Source organism: Peromyscus leucopus, chromosome 11, assembly GCF_004664715.2.
Source record: "Peromyscus leucopus breed LL Stock chromosome 11, UCI_PerLeu_2.1, whole genome shotgun sequence".
In the NCBI taxonomy this organism is placed as follows: Eukaryota; Metazoa; Chordata; class Mammalia; order Rodentia; family Cricetidae; genus Peromyscus; species Peromyscus leucopus.
In genome coordinates, this window is record NC_051072.1 from 6,407,468 (window position 1) to 6,419,656 (window position 12,189).

The following is a 12,189-nucleotide window of genomic DNA, read 5'->3' on the forward strand; positions in this document are numbered from 1 at the left end:
CCTGACCCCAGGGACCATGGGATAGGGAAGGGATGAGGGCCAGAATAGTAGTGACATGGGCAAACCATGTCTCCCTAAAATTCAAACATCAAAGTCCGAACCTCTGACCTTATGTAGCTACAGGACTATTGCAGATATAATAAGATGAGTTCATACTGGAGTGGGTGTCCAACCCAATATGACTAGTTAAGTTATAAAAAGGGAGAGATTAGATGCAAAGACAGGAAAAAAAGCCCTTGTGAGGGTAGAGACTGGGTGATTGAGTTTCATGCCAAAGGCTGCCAGGAAAGTCTCAAAACCAAGGGACAGGCAAAAGGTGGCTGTCCCTCAAAGTGCTCAGAAGGAATCAGGCCTGTCTAACACTTTGACCTCAGACTTGTTGCCCACAGAACTGTAAATTTCTGTCGTTTAAGCTACACAGTCTGTAGGATTTTGATACAGCAGCCCTACCAATGACTCCCCGTAGGTTCCGAGGAGGGCATGGGAGTGGGGAAAGATGGAGCCGGGAATGTGTGCACCTGACAGCAGGGCACGTGATCTGCACCTGTTACCTGGGAGAGGGGAAACCAATGGAAGGGAGCATCCTGACTCTCACAGTGATGGATTTTAACTATGGCATCAAGATGAGAACTTTTATTTGTAAGAGGACAAACAAAAAGGTCAATGGCGGCTTAAGCACAGTGTGGTTCTCTAGTCTTTCTCCCAGATCTGTCTCCGGATGTAAGTACTGCCCTTGTTCTTCTGGTTCCCAGTGCCTGCCCGGCTCCATGTACCCAGCTTCAGAGCATCTGGGACTCATGGGCACCAGGGCTACTTTTGCTTTTTTCTACTTTAGACCCTTCCTCTTTCAGCTACTGGAGGGGAAACCTGGAAGCCAAAGACGGTTTTTCTCTCCTATTTTCTTACTTATTCTTTCTGTGGGAGAAGAATCTGATTGTAACTAAGTGGCTATTTCCACCCTGGACATGGTGTGCATAAAATCCCAGGAACCGTTTCCACCTCATCTTTTCTGTCCCCCAACTCCACCCTCCCGTGCCAGCCAGCCCTTGAGCTGTTTCCAGATCAGCCAAAGCTGGGGGCTGGGGTGATTTGTCTAAAACGCTGTGCGTAGTCCCTAATGACTATTTAGTAGGCGTTAGCACCCAACAACCACCTTCCCAAGACTGCTCTGCAAACTAGTCTTCCTCCTTAAAGAGGAGAGCTATAAAACAAATTCAACAAGGCCTGAGCAGAGGAAGCGGGCTTTATGACTGCAAACAGGAGGAGGACGCTGAGTTGATGCACCCTAAGAGGCTCAAAACTAGAGCAAACAAAGAGCGAGGAAGTCCCTTTCAGTTCATTGATCTCATTACCCCAGGCAACCGAGAGCAGTCCTTTCTGCAATCAGTGCTTCGCAAACTTGCAGGGCTAGGAGTTACCAGCAGTTATAGCAAACTGCGACATAGTCACATTAATGAGAGATTATCTAAGACAGAATGTCTTCTGGGAACCGAGACCCCATCAATTTCAGTAACATCCTAATGTAGTCATTTCCAAGATGTAAAATGCAGAAACAGGTAGAACACCTGTTTTAATTCAAATTGCCCAGGTATTGATGGGTCAAAGTTTCTCCAGGACCATTTATTGACTCATTGAGTCCTACTTAGGAGGCTTTTTGTAGGAGCCTGCAAGTTCATCCTGGGTTTCTACTGTATGTATTGCTTCCAAAGAGCGTGTGCTTACATGGCTGATAAGCCACATTTAAAGCACTTCGGCAAATATGTGTTGAATGACTTATTCATATGGGGCGCTGTGCCAATCACCCAGCTGTGAAGGGGACAGCTTTCTGCACGAGAGCTGGGACACTGATGCATAATAGACTCAACTATGCTCTGTACTGAGCAGCGTTTGTCTGGAAAGCGTGGGGATGGGAGGTGCACATATGGCCAAGGTCTTGTAGAAATAGCCTGGGACCACGCATAATACAAGCAAAGTAAACATGAGATTGTATCCCGAGAGCCAAAGCCTCACTGGTACAATACTTGGCAAAGTAGGAGTCATTATAAGTTACTATGGCTATCGGCATCTCACTGGAGGGTATGTTGTATTCCTGAGTGAAAAACCAGGAAGTAACCTGGGTTTTGATAACTACAAATCGAAAACATTGATAAATCCATCATGCCCCAAAGAAGCAATTGTAAAAGTGTCCTCCGATCTTCCCACCTCTTTACAGCAATGCTCTTTATGAGTTTTCAGCTCCTTTGCCACATGCTGTACGGTTTATGTGCCCACCCCTTGGCCCTAGGCTGGCCAGCAATGTGTTCTGGCCAGCAGTGTTCAAACAAAGGGGTGCTACAGTGCCTCTGATTCTTGACTTCAGGGTGCTGTGCCTCCACCCTGACAGCGGGAGTCCAGCCGCAGCCATCCAAAGGAGCACAGACAACACTACTGGACTAGGAAGGAGGCAGAGTAAGGAAAGACTCAGCAGAGGCCACACAGCCATCCCCAGAGAGCACCCTCACTGTCAGGGGAGCCACATCCTGATCTTCAACTGCTCATGTGGGTGGGAGCCCAGTGAAGTCCAAAGGAATCTCACCTGGCCAGCCATGATCTGGAGGCCAAAAGTGAACGTTTGCTTTTTAACCCACTAAGTCCCGGGGCAGCTTTTGTCTCTCTCTCTCTCTCTCTCTCTCTCTCTCTCTCTCTCTCTCTCTCTCTCTCTCTCTATTATTTTGAGTCAAAGTCTCATGAAGTCCAGGCTGGGCTCAAACTCACTCTGTACTGAGGATGTAATGGATCTTCTGGTTCCTCTGCTTCTACCTCCCAGGTTCTAGGATTACAGGTGTGCGTCACCACATCTGGGACTCAGATATGGAGCTCTGTGAATGCTGGGCAAACATTCTATCTACTGAGTAACATCCCTGTAGTGGGTGGTTGTTGGTGCCATGCCCTGAAGCACCACCCCTAGTGAGGCAGCAGGTAGCTGCTAGGTACATGCCCCTTGGGTGACCACCAGGGACCCTTAAGACCTGGGATGTGCATAGATGATCTCTTCTCTTTGCTACCTTGAGGTCTTGGATGCTGGTGCATATCAAGGCAGAGCTCTCCTGAGAAATGCGTTGGACCATGCCCCACACCTCCAGGATTCTGTGACCAACTCCTTTATTCTGGTTGTGAGTTAACCCTCCCCAAGTAAATTCCTTTGACCATCAAATAGACTCCATGGAAATATCCCATTACATTCCCCATCCTCACAGTGGGTTTTCAGACAATAAATAAAACTGATTGGTGTGGTTTTCCATATGGAATCCATCTACCCTTCCTAGGGTTGGTCTGTGATTCATGAGTAAGTAGGGAATCTGAAAAGATAAGGCAGACAGAAAGAACAGTCTAGAGATTATTTTAGTTACCTATGTTACGAGCCTGTGTGTGTTCAGTTCCCCTACTGGCTTCCTAGGCTCCTTCAGAACATAAAGCTGGCTCCCACGGGGAACAAACTGCACAGCAACAGTTCCTCTGTATGAACAAGGAAGTCAGAGGGACTCACAATGCCCTTGGAGGTGAAAATAATCGGGCTTCAACCCGAACTAACTACAATATCAGGTCAGCGACCTGTCCTTGTTACAGGTTTGCTAAGCGCAAGCAACGGAATATTACCTGCACCATGACCGCCAGGCGTAACTCAAGTGTGGTGGAGGCAAGTCCTGTCTCTGCAGGTTTAATAAATGGAGTCTCACAGTGAGTCCAAGGAAGAAGTCACAGCTATGATTCAACTCCAAAGGGAGGCTAAGTGGCAGCCGCCCAAAGAATTTGTTCAAAGCTCCTGCAGTTCAGCTAGTTAGAGACAGGCTGTGGGTGTACATGGGACTGACAGGGACTTGACAGCTACAGAGTCTTCTCGAGGTAAAGGCTGCCAAATCCAACACAGTTCCAGCTGTCTACTCATTTGCTCCATGGCATGAGGCCTGGGTCGGTTGGGTGTCTCGAAGTAAGAGCTGGAGCCATCTTTCCCTCACGAGCTCCACCAAGCTTTCTCGGAGGAAGAGCCCATGTGGTTGGTAGAGCCTGCTCCAGCTGTGTCTGGAAAACTGACACCCATGTGCAGAATTTAGGGACAAGAAACTGCCTGTGGCTCACTCTCCAGTGAGGAAAAGAAAATCGGAAAACAAGCGTGAAGGAAGACGATGACATTAGCTACTGCCCAGGCAATGAGAAGGACCCACAGTAGGTTCTTTCCTTCATCGGGACAAGAACAATTAATAACAGATGATGCAACAAAGGACATCCAGTAAATGCAGTATTGTAGCCACTAACTGGCGCACAGAGATGACATCAGCAGCCTTGTAGCCACTATCTGGCTACAATTAGCCAACTGGTCTAAATGTGAAGGAGATTTTCAGAGCCCATGAGGTTTAAAGATGCACATTGAGAACACGTGACCTCTATTGATTAAAGCTCTATTTAACATGCATGAGCACTAGAGTGCTTATCCCATGGGATTATCCTTGAGGCCTCACAGATGTGCCCACTACTGGTAAAGGCATATATAGTAGGCACCCCATCACATCCGTTAATGGCTTCCTGGCTCTACGCTGCTCTTCCTTGTGATTCTGCCCTCTCCCTCTCCAATGCTCTTTGGTTTCCATGTGTCCAGCAGATCTCTTCCTAGGCTTGGGCTCTAAGCTCTGGCTGGTTATCTGACTCTGGCTCCAGCACATGGCAGCCATCTTGCACCTGTCCAATTCCAGTCTGGACTAGTTTGTTTTTGTCCTTTTTCTTGTGTTATAAACACATGGCTGTGCCCACCTTCTCTTCATTTCCTTCTAAGGGCTTGTCCTTTGGTCATGACTACCTGGCCCTAATTCCTCCAAGTCTGGTGGGAAAGGCCCCCTGCTTTGCCGCGGGTTTACTCTGCTATCATCTCTCAAGGCTCTCACTGGCAGAAATCAGCTTATGCTAAAGTTCTAGAAATGGACACCAACGAAGGAACACACACACAACAACACACACACACACACACACACACACGGACTTGAGAAAAGAGTTAAATTCATCAAAGCAGTGACAAAATAATGACTAAAGAAACAGACTTGTTTTGTCTGAAAAAATAATATAGAGAAGTTCAGTTTATGCTCAGATTTCTCGGTTGTGTTTTTTGTGTTTTTTTTTTTACTCTGGCGTTAAGCTCTATGCATTTGTGCTTGTGGCTTTCTTGCTGGCATGCCCCGCCCAGGGGGTGTACATGATAAGAATTGCTGCTCCCTCGGTCTCAGCCCTGACATAGGTGATTAGGAAGGCACAGGGCTCACACCATGGCTTCTCAGTTCAAGCAGAGGTGATTGTGTGAGGTTTTCACATCTGCATCAGTGGCCCTGGCCGCAAGCCCAGTTAGGAGCTGACTGCTTTCACCCTCACTAAGAGGTGAAAATGGGCTTCGGCGTCCCCTACAGATGAAATGTACCTGGAGCAGAAAACTGCACTGTAGGGAAACGTTCACTGACTGAGAAGATAGTAAGAGGAAGAGGTGCGGGGGGTGGGGGGGGGGGGGGCGGGGGGGAGGGGTGAGGGGGGAATGAGGGGAGCTGCAGTACCGAATACAGAAGACAAGATGGGAAGATCTTACAAACTCCTAGAAGAGGTGAGAGAACGTGTGCAAAGATGCCTGATGCAAAAGAGCAGAAATGGGAGAGATTCACCAGTGGGGTTGCCAGGGAAGCCCCAGAGAGAATCCTGAGAGCCTAGATGTAGGGGTTCAAAGTCAAGTGCGGTATACTTACTCAGAAAGTGGTCAAAGCATTTGTTAGGTGGAAGGAATAGAAGTATGAGCTATAAAAAAAAAAGTCAAGTGTAGTAAAATTATTTAGTCTAAGTGGGATAAAGAGTACGTTTGATTTAAATTTAAGATCTTAGCATCTTAAAATTTCCATGTTTAAAAGGAAAAAGCAATGGGCTATATCTCGGTCAGGAAAACGTTGCCTGCCCTGCTTGTAGCCCTGTGGTCCACCTCCCTTGCTTCAGGAACTGAGTGTGGTGGTGTATGCTGGTAACCGGAGCTCAGAAGGCTAAGACAGGGGAGTCAGAAGTTCAAGGTCAATCTCATCTACAGAACGTGTCTGAGGCGTCTTGGATTCATAAGACCTTCTCTCAAAACTACAACACAATAAGATGGCAAAGCTCAGAGGTCACGTTTTCCTCATGGACTGTCAATAACACGCTCTGCTCAGTTTTTCTCTTTCCTAGTAGTTGACAGTCACAAGCTATCATCCCAAAGTCTCATCCAACTGTGGCTAAAATAGGGGAAGCTGGATTTATTTAGGGTCTTCATAAAAAGACGAATAGCAAAAAGGAATTAATTTACCTGTGTAGACAAGACCTTTATTTTAAAATGGATGACCATTTTCTCAATATATATGCCGTCTTTGGAAATGACTCAAATCAAATGTAGCCGCAGAAATTGGGTCCAAACACTCACTAGGGAGTAAGCTGATAGAAAGAAAGGCCCCAGCTCGGCCTGCCCACCCCCTGAGCTCTTAAGCACAAATGAAATGATCGATATCGGCGCTCAGCTGAATTCACCCACCAGCAGGGCCTCCTCACCTCCGCGCTGCTCTTAGAACAAAATTCTATGCCACGGTAGAAGGGAAAACCACGAAGGTCCTTTCCCTATTTACTCCCTGATTCATAATTGAGAGAGTAAACACTGGCATTCTACGAATGAATACACCGTAAGTGGTTTGGGTTAATCCTGTGGCTCCTTTGCTTTGTGACATTCATACCTCTCATACAACCAGTGACCATTTAAGGTACACAGCGGACTCATGAAGTACCATTCAAAGTGCTGTAGGCAACCGGCTCCGACAGATGTGCCCTGCAAGTTTTACGCCAGGTAGACAAAGCTGTTTGAAACCACACCCCCATGAGTTCTAGGACCACCCAGAAGGCAGAAGTAGAGCAGCCCAGCTCTGATACAACATGCTTTTCCTGGGTCTTCAGGAGCATGTATGTACAAGGTCACTGTAGTTGGGATTTAGCTTTCTAGTTTCAGCGACAGCCTTGCCAAGGGTATTTAGGCATGCTTTTGAATAAAGTAACATCCAGGAGCCCTGGAGAAAATTAATCTCAATGAAACAACCTGTCATTGTTTTGTTCCCAGTAGTAATAAGCACGAATTCAAAATAACAGCCGCCATACTTCTGTTCTTTGAGAACGGAGCTATCTGTTATTTTGTCCACCTCCTGGAATGCTATTTTTTTTAGGTACTATTGCTAAATACCATTGGGTACTACTACTATTTTAGATTTCACCTCCTGATGAAACCACTCACTCTCTGACTTTGGGAGTCAGAGGCACAAAACTATAGTTTTCAGGGGGGAAAAAAAGTGTTTTAAAATTTTATTGATTCAGGAGAGCACACACTTCAATCCTTCAATCCTCTGAAATATTCATGAGGAAGGCTTAATAATTACTAAAGAAGCCACTTAGCCTGCAACTATATTTAAAGCCATTGAGAAGACAAAGAAGCGACTCAAATGAAATGCCCAGTGGTGGCCGCAGCCTTACCTATGAGGGTGTGGAAGACAGCCGCGATGGCACCGGCCACCACCATGCACAGGACGGCTTTGGTCCTGTCTCTCTTGCTGTTCACAAACACCAGGCCCACGTTTTTAAAGTCGCTCATGGGCCCCGTGAAGAACTTCATCAGAGAGTATGCCAGCCCGTAGCTGGCCAGCATCTCCACAGCATCTTCCTTGACGGCCGCGATGCCCCGGTTCAAGGCCTGCAAGGGAGAGAAGAACCAACACTGGCATGAGAGACCGAGCCACATCTCTGGGGAATGCCACCTCCAACATGGCACTTGGCAGATGCACTGTCCAGGGAAATGATGGGCAGTGGGTAGGGTGAGGCTACCCCTAAGTTTGTAGAAAATACTGGCGTTTCATTTTTTTTTTTTTTTGTTCACATTAGCTTCATCCTGAATACCTTTTTCGGGGGAGATACCTACCCATTAGGGAAAGTAACACACCCAACAGTATGTCTGAGTATCAAAAGACAGTTCTAAGAGTATTATTTAAAAGTTGATGTTTTAAAACTCCTAGCCTGTTGCAGTAACTCATGCCTGTGATCCCAACATATTGGAGGTTCTTGGGTTCTAGCTCAGCCTGGGCTACTTTGCTCATATTCACCTCCTCACCTTCACCTGACCTAACCCCTTTTCTCTGATCCCCTTTTCCCTCCTGAAATAGTCCCTGAAATGTCACACGTGTGCGTGTGCGTGCGTGCGTGTGTGTGTGTTTGTTTGTGTGTGTGTTTATGTGTGTGTGTTTGTGTGTGTGTGTGTGTGTGTGTGCGTGCGTGCGTGCGTGCGTGCGTGCGTGCGTGCGTGTGTGTGTGTGTGTGTGTGTAGCTAAATCTAGACCCACTTAAGAGAAGCCCACACCATGCTGTCCTCCGCATTACCCTCTCTGTTCCCGCCTGCCCTTTTCCCTTTAGACCGGTTATACACTGTTTACAGTAGACTTATTGTTAGAGTAGCTTTAAGTTCTTGGAAAAAGTGAACGAAAATGACAGAGCTCGCTTTCGTCCCCTCCCTCCACAAGCACAGTGTCTCCCCAGCTATCCTGGCCCAGAGTGGGGCGTTGGCTACAAAGGATGAGCCTGTGTTGACACCCTGTCATGACGCGTCTCTAGTCAACACGAGGGCTCGTTCTTTGTGTCCCACATTCCAGTAGGATTTACTAAAGTCTAATGACATGTATCCACCGTCACAGAGTCATCATTTAAAATAACGACACCCCAAAGTCTTCGCCTGCTGTGTTCACTCTCCCAACAGGAGAGTCTTCCCACAGCACAGTCACACTCATAAAAGCTGGGTTCAGCACGCTAACTCAAAGCAGAAATGCGTTTTCCCTGTCTGCCCCATTTCTTCTGGGCAGATAGGAGTCCATAATTTTCTCTGTAAACAGTTGTGGCACAGCCTAAGTGCCACTTTGCAATCGTCTTTAAAGATGCCGTGCAGAGCACTAAGTGTGCCAAGGAGTCTGAGAAAGACGAAAAGCTGGACTCAACCAACAGACCCACGATGGCTCTGCAAACACATAATATTTAAGAATCATTGCGCTAAATTTTAGAAAAGCAAATACCTTCTATGTTCCACTGGCTGTAAGGCTGTTGGTTGTAAAGTATGTTATTTATGTACCACTTAGGTTTATGTACCACTAAGTAGGGATGAAACCCTTCCAATTATAATTGAACACCACCTGCTTATACAATGTATTCAGACTGCAGACATGCTATGGTGTGTGTGTGTGTTTGTGTGTGTGTGTGTGTTGGGGTATTTCATATTTTACTGAAAATTATTCCGAAGGCCAGGTCTCTAATATCACACACTGTCAGTTCAGGCTTTGCAAAACTCAAGGGCTTCAATTCTTCATGGACACTTTGTTTCATTGTCTTTAGGAGAGATGCTGCTGAGTCACACAGTGAACACCGACAGAGCAGAACCTTCTGCGCAAGGCACCACTGGGAAGTCCCAGATGCATTTGTAGAAAAATACCACTGTGTGAAACAACCTTAGAAAAGCCTAGAACAAAAATGTATGACAGCTGAGGAATAAATTCTTTTGCTGACAAAAGTGGAATTAAAATGCCAGTTTTTGACAAGTCTTTTCAATTCTATTTCTAATTTATCTTCTTTTTCCCTGTAGTAACTTGAAGTTATCCACGAGATAGTGTTTATAGTTTAGTGTTTGTAGAGCAGTGATAACTCTTAGTTTTTGTTTGTTTCTTTAGGAAGCAAATGTTTCCTTCTATCAAAGCAGATCAAATACCTTAATACCACAGGGCAAACTAAAAACCAAGAAACTCCCAGGTAATAAATCCTGTGTTTAACTAGAGGGCTCCTGTTATGGAATAATCTTCTTATACACTGTGAAGATGTGTTACTCTGATTGGCTTAATAAAAAGCTGAACAGCCAATAGCTAGGCAGGATTTCTGGGCAGAGAGGACTCTGGAAGGAAGGCGGAGACACCAGGAGACACAGAGCAAGCAGTACAGAGATGAGGTAAAAAGCCACGAGGCAGCACATAGATTAATAGAAATGGGTTAATTTAAGTTATAAGAGCTAGTTAGAAACAAGCCTAAGCCAAGGCTGAGCTTTCCTAATTAATCTGTCTCCATGTCATTAATATCAGTCTCCATGTGAGCAGATGGTCCAAAGAAAAGCCTGACTACAGGCTCCTGCCTACGCTTCAAAGTTTACCAAGTTAGTGCACTGTGAACCTGTGGTACCCATCATGTCCTGCAGATCCCCAGGTGGCAGGAGCCAAGAGCTGATAGTCACAGGTTATGAGGATGAGTTCCCTGCTTCCATGTGGGTCACTCACATACAGTTCCCCATGGGACCTGGAGGTAGACTCCAGCAGACACCGACTCTTGCTTCCTCTCCTTAACACCCTATCCTGCTTGCTCCACTCTCTTCAGGATGTGCTTGCTTGTTAATGTACGAATACAAGAACCTATTCTCCGTAGGTCTGGCTCCACTAAAAGTCAATGTAGAACAGTTTTTAATTGCTAGCTTCTCAGCCTCCCAGAACCTGCAGAATCCACAGTGCCAACATAACACCATGGAATCCCTTCTTGACCTCCCCAAACCCACAGAATTCACAGTGCCAATGTTACACCATGCAACCCCTTCTCAGCCTCTTAGAAATGGTACTAGTTTAAACCCTCCCCATCTTTCCTAAAGTCTATGATTTTAAATTTTAAATGTCTTTTTGTTAAAAACATTTACTCTGTGTGTGTGTGTGTTGTGTGTGTGTGTGTGTGTGTGTGTGTGTGTGTGTGTGTACACATGCCAGGCCATGTATGTGGAGGTCAGAGGACAACTTGCAATAGTGAGGTCTCTTCTTCCATTATGTAGGTTCCAGGGATTGAACTCAAGTTGTCAGGCTTGGTAGCATGTACCTAGTCCTGTTGAGCCATCTCACTGGCCAGTGAACCATTTTTAGTGCAAAAAGTATGTTAAAATTTAAATGACATTATTTAGCACAAGTTTCAAATATACTTAGTAGCATACCTTTTGTTTACATGCTTTCTTGACCAATTTTTTTTTTTTTAAAGAAATAACTACAACCACCCATCAGTCCTGGCTGTACTTTCTCTTTCCACCAACAGTTTCCGGTTTGAGTCCTAAACCTAGAGCCGAGGTAGGCGGGAAGAAGGGCAGAGCTAACGGCAGCTGCTGGCAAGGTTGAGAAGGGTCATTAAGTCCAACAACTATGGCAGTTTGAGGAAAGAGCACGGGGTTCACATGGGCAGACTTCAGCCTGGATCAGCTTCCATCACTCAACTGCTGAGTGGGTCACTCACCTCGGAAGAGACACGGACAGGCTGTGCACAGGGCACTAGTTCCTAGGCTAAAAAGGACACTGAGAGCAAGGACTTTCAGTCAGGAGATGCTGTGGCCCACAAGACATCCCACTGATCTAATGTTTGTGGTGATGCTGTTAGATGCATACCTCACTTCAAAAAAAAAAATTATCCTGATTTTAATATTGAAATTCATAAAAAGCTTCAGAATTAAGAACATGTGCTAGGTTAATGCTTTGGTTCTTTTTATTCTTGTTTGTAGTAGTTTCTTCCAGCCCAAATTATTAATTTTATGATTTTCTTGATATCAGAATACTGTTATTATGAAGCACCATTGATCATTCCACAGAACTTGTTGCATGCATTTTTAGCCTTTGCTATTTACCCATCTGTAATAAGATTATTTTGTTCTACTTTATGGCTTTGTTTACACACACTGCTTTTTTACTTTAATCTTCCAGGCATTTTTGAGAGGTGGACCAAAATGAACTACCTCCACACAGTTTACATTTCTTCAAAACCACATAGGGGACAGACCACTCATCCTCCCCTTCTCTGTGATGACTTCTTACCATCTGTTAGGCTCTGACATGTCCCTCAGCCACCTGTTGTTTGTACCATCTACCCCCCTCTCTTTTGTTCACAACACACTCACTTCCTAGCACATTGTATATTCACTGTTATGTCAGGTATCTATCTCCTCTGAGTACAAGCTCCAGGGAGCGGAGACCGACATGGCATGGCTCTGTCCCCAGAACCACAGCTTGGCAGGGTATCCCTGTATGACAGGAGGATGGACAGACTGGAGAATGAAATCAAAGCATGTGTAAGAAGTATAAACAT

The 12,189-nt window shown here is 45.7% G+C and overlaps 1 protein-coding gene across 1 annotated transcript in view; it reads right to left on the reverse strand.

Annotated features, from left to right (window-relative positions):
* Positions 1–12,189, reverse strand: part of Ankh (ANKH inorganic pyrophosphate transport regulator) — a 137,326-nt gene that overhangs the window by 46,620 nt on the left and 78,517 nt on the right. The window contains exon 2 of the mRNA XM_028868168.2: positions 7,540–7,756. Within this exon, the coding sequence (XP_028724001.1) occupies positions 7,540–7,756 (217 nt within the window). The remainder of the gene's footprint in view (positions 1–7,539; positions 7,757–12,189) is intronic.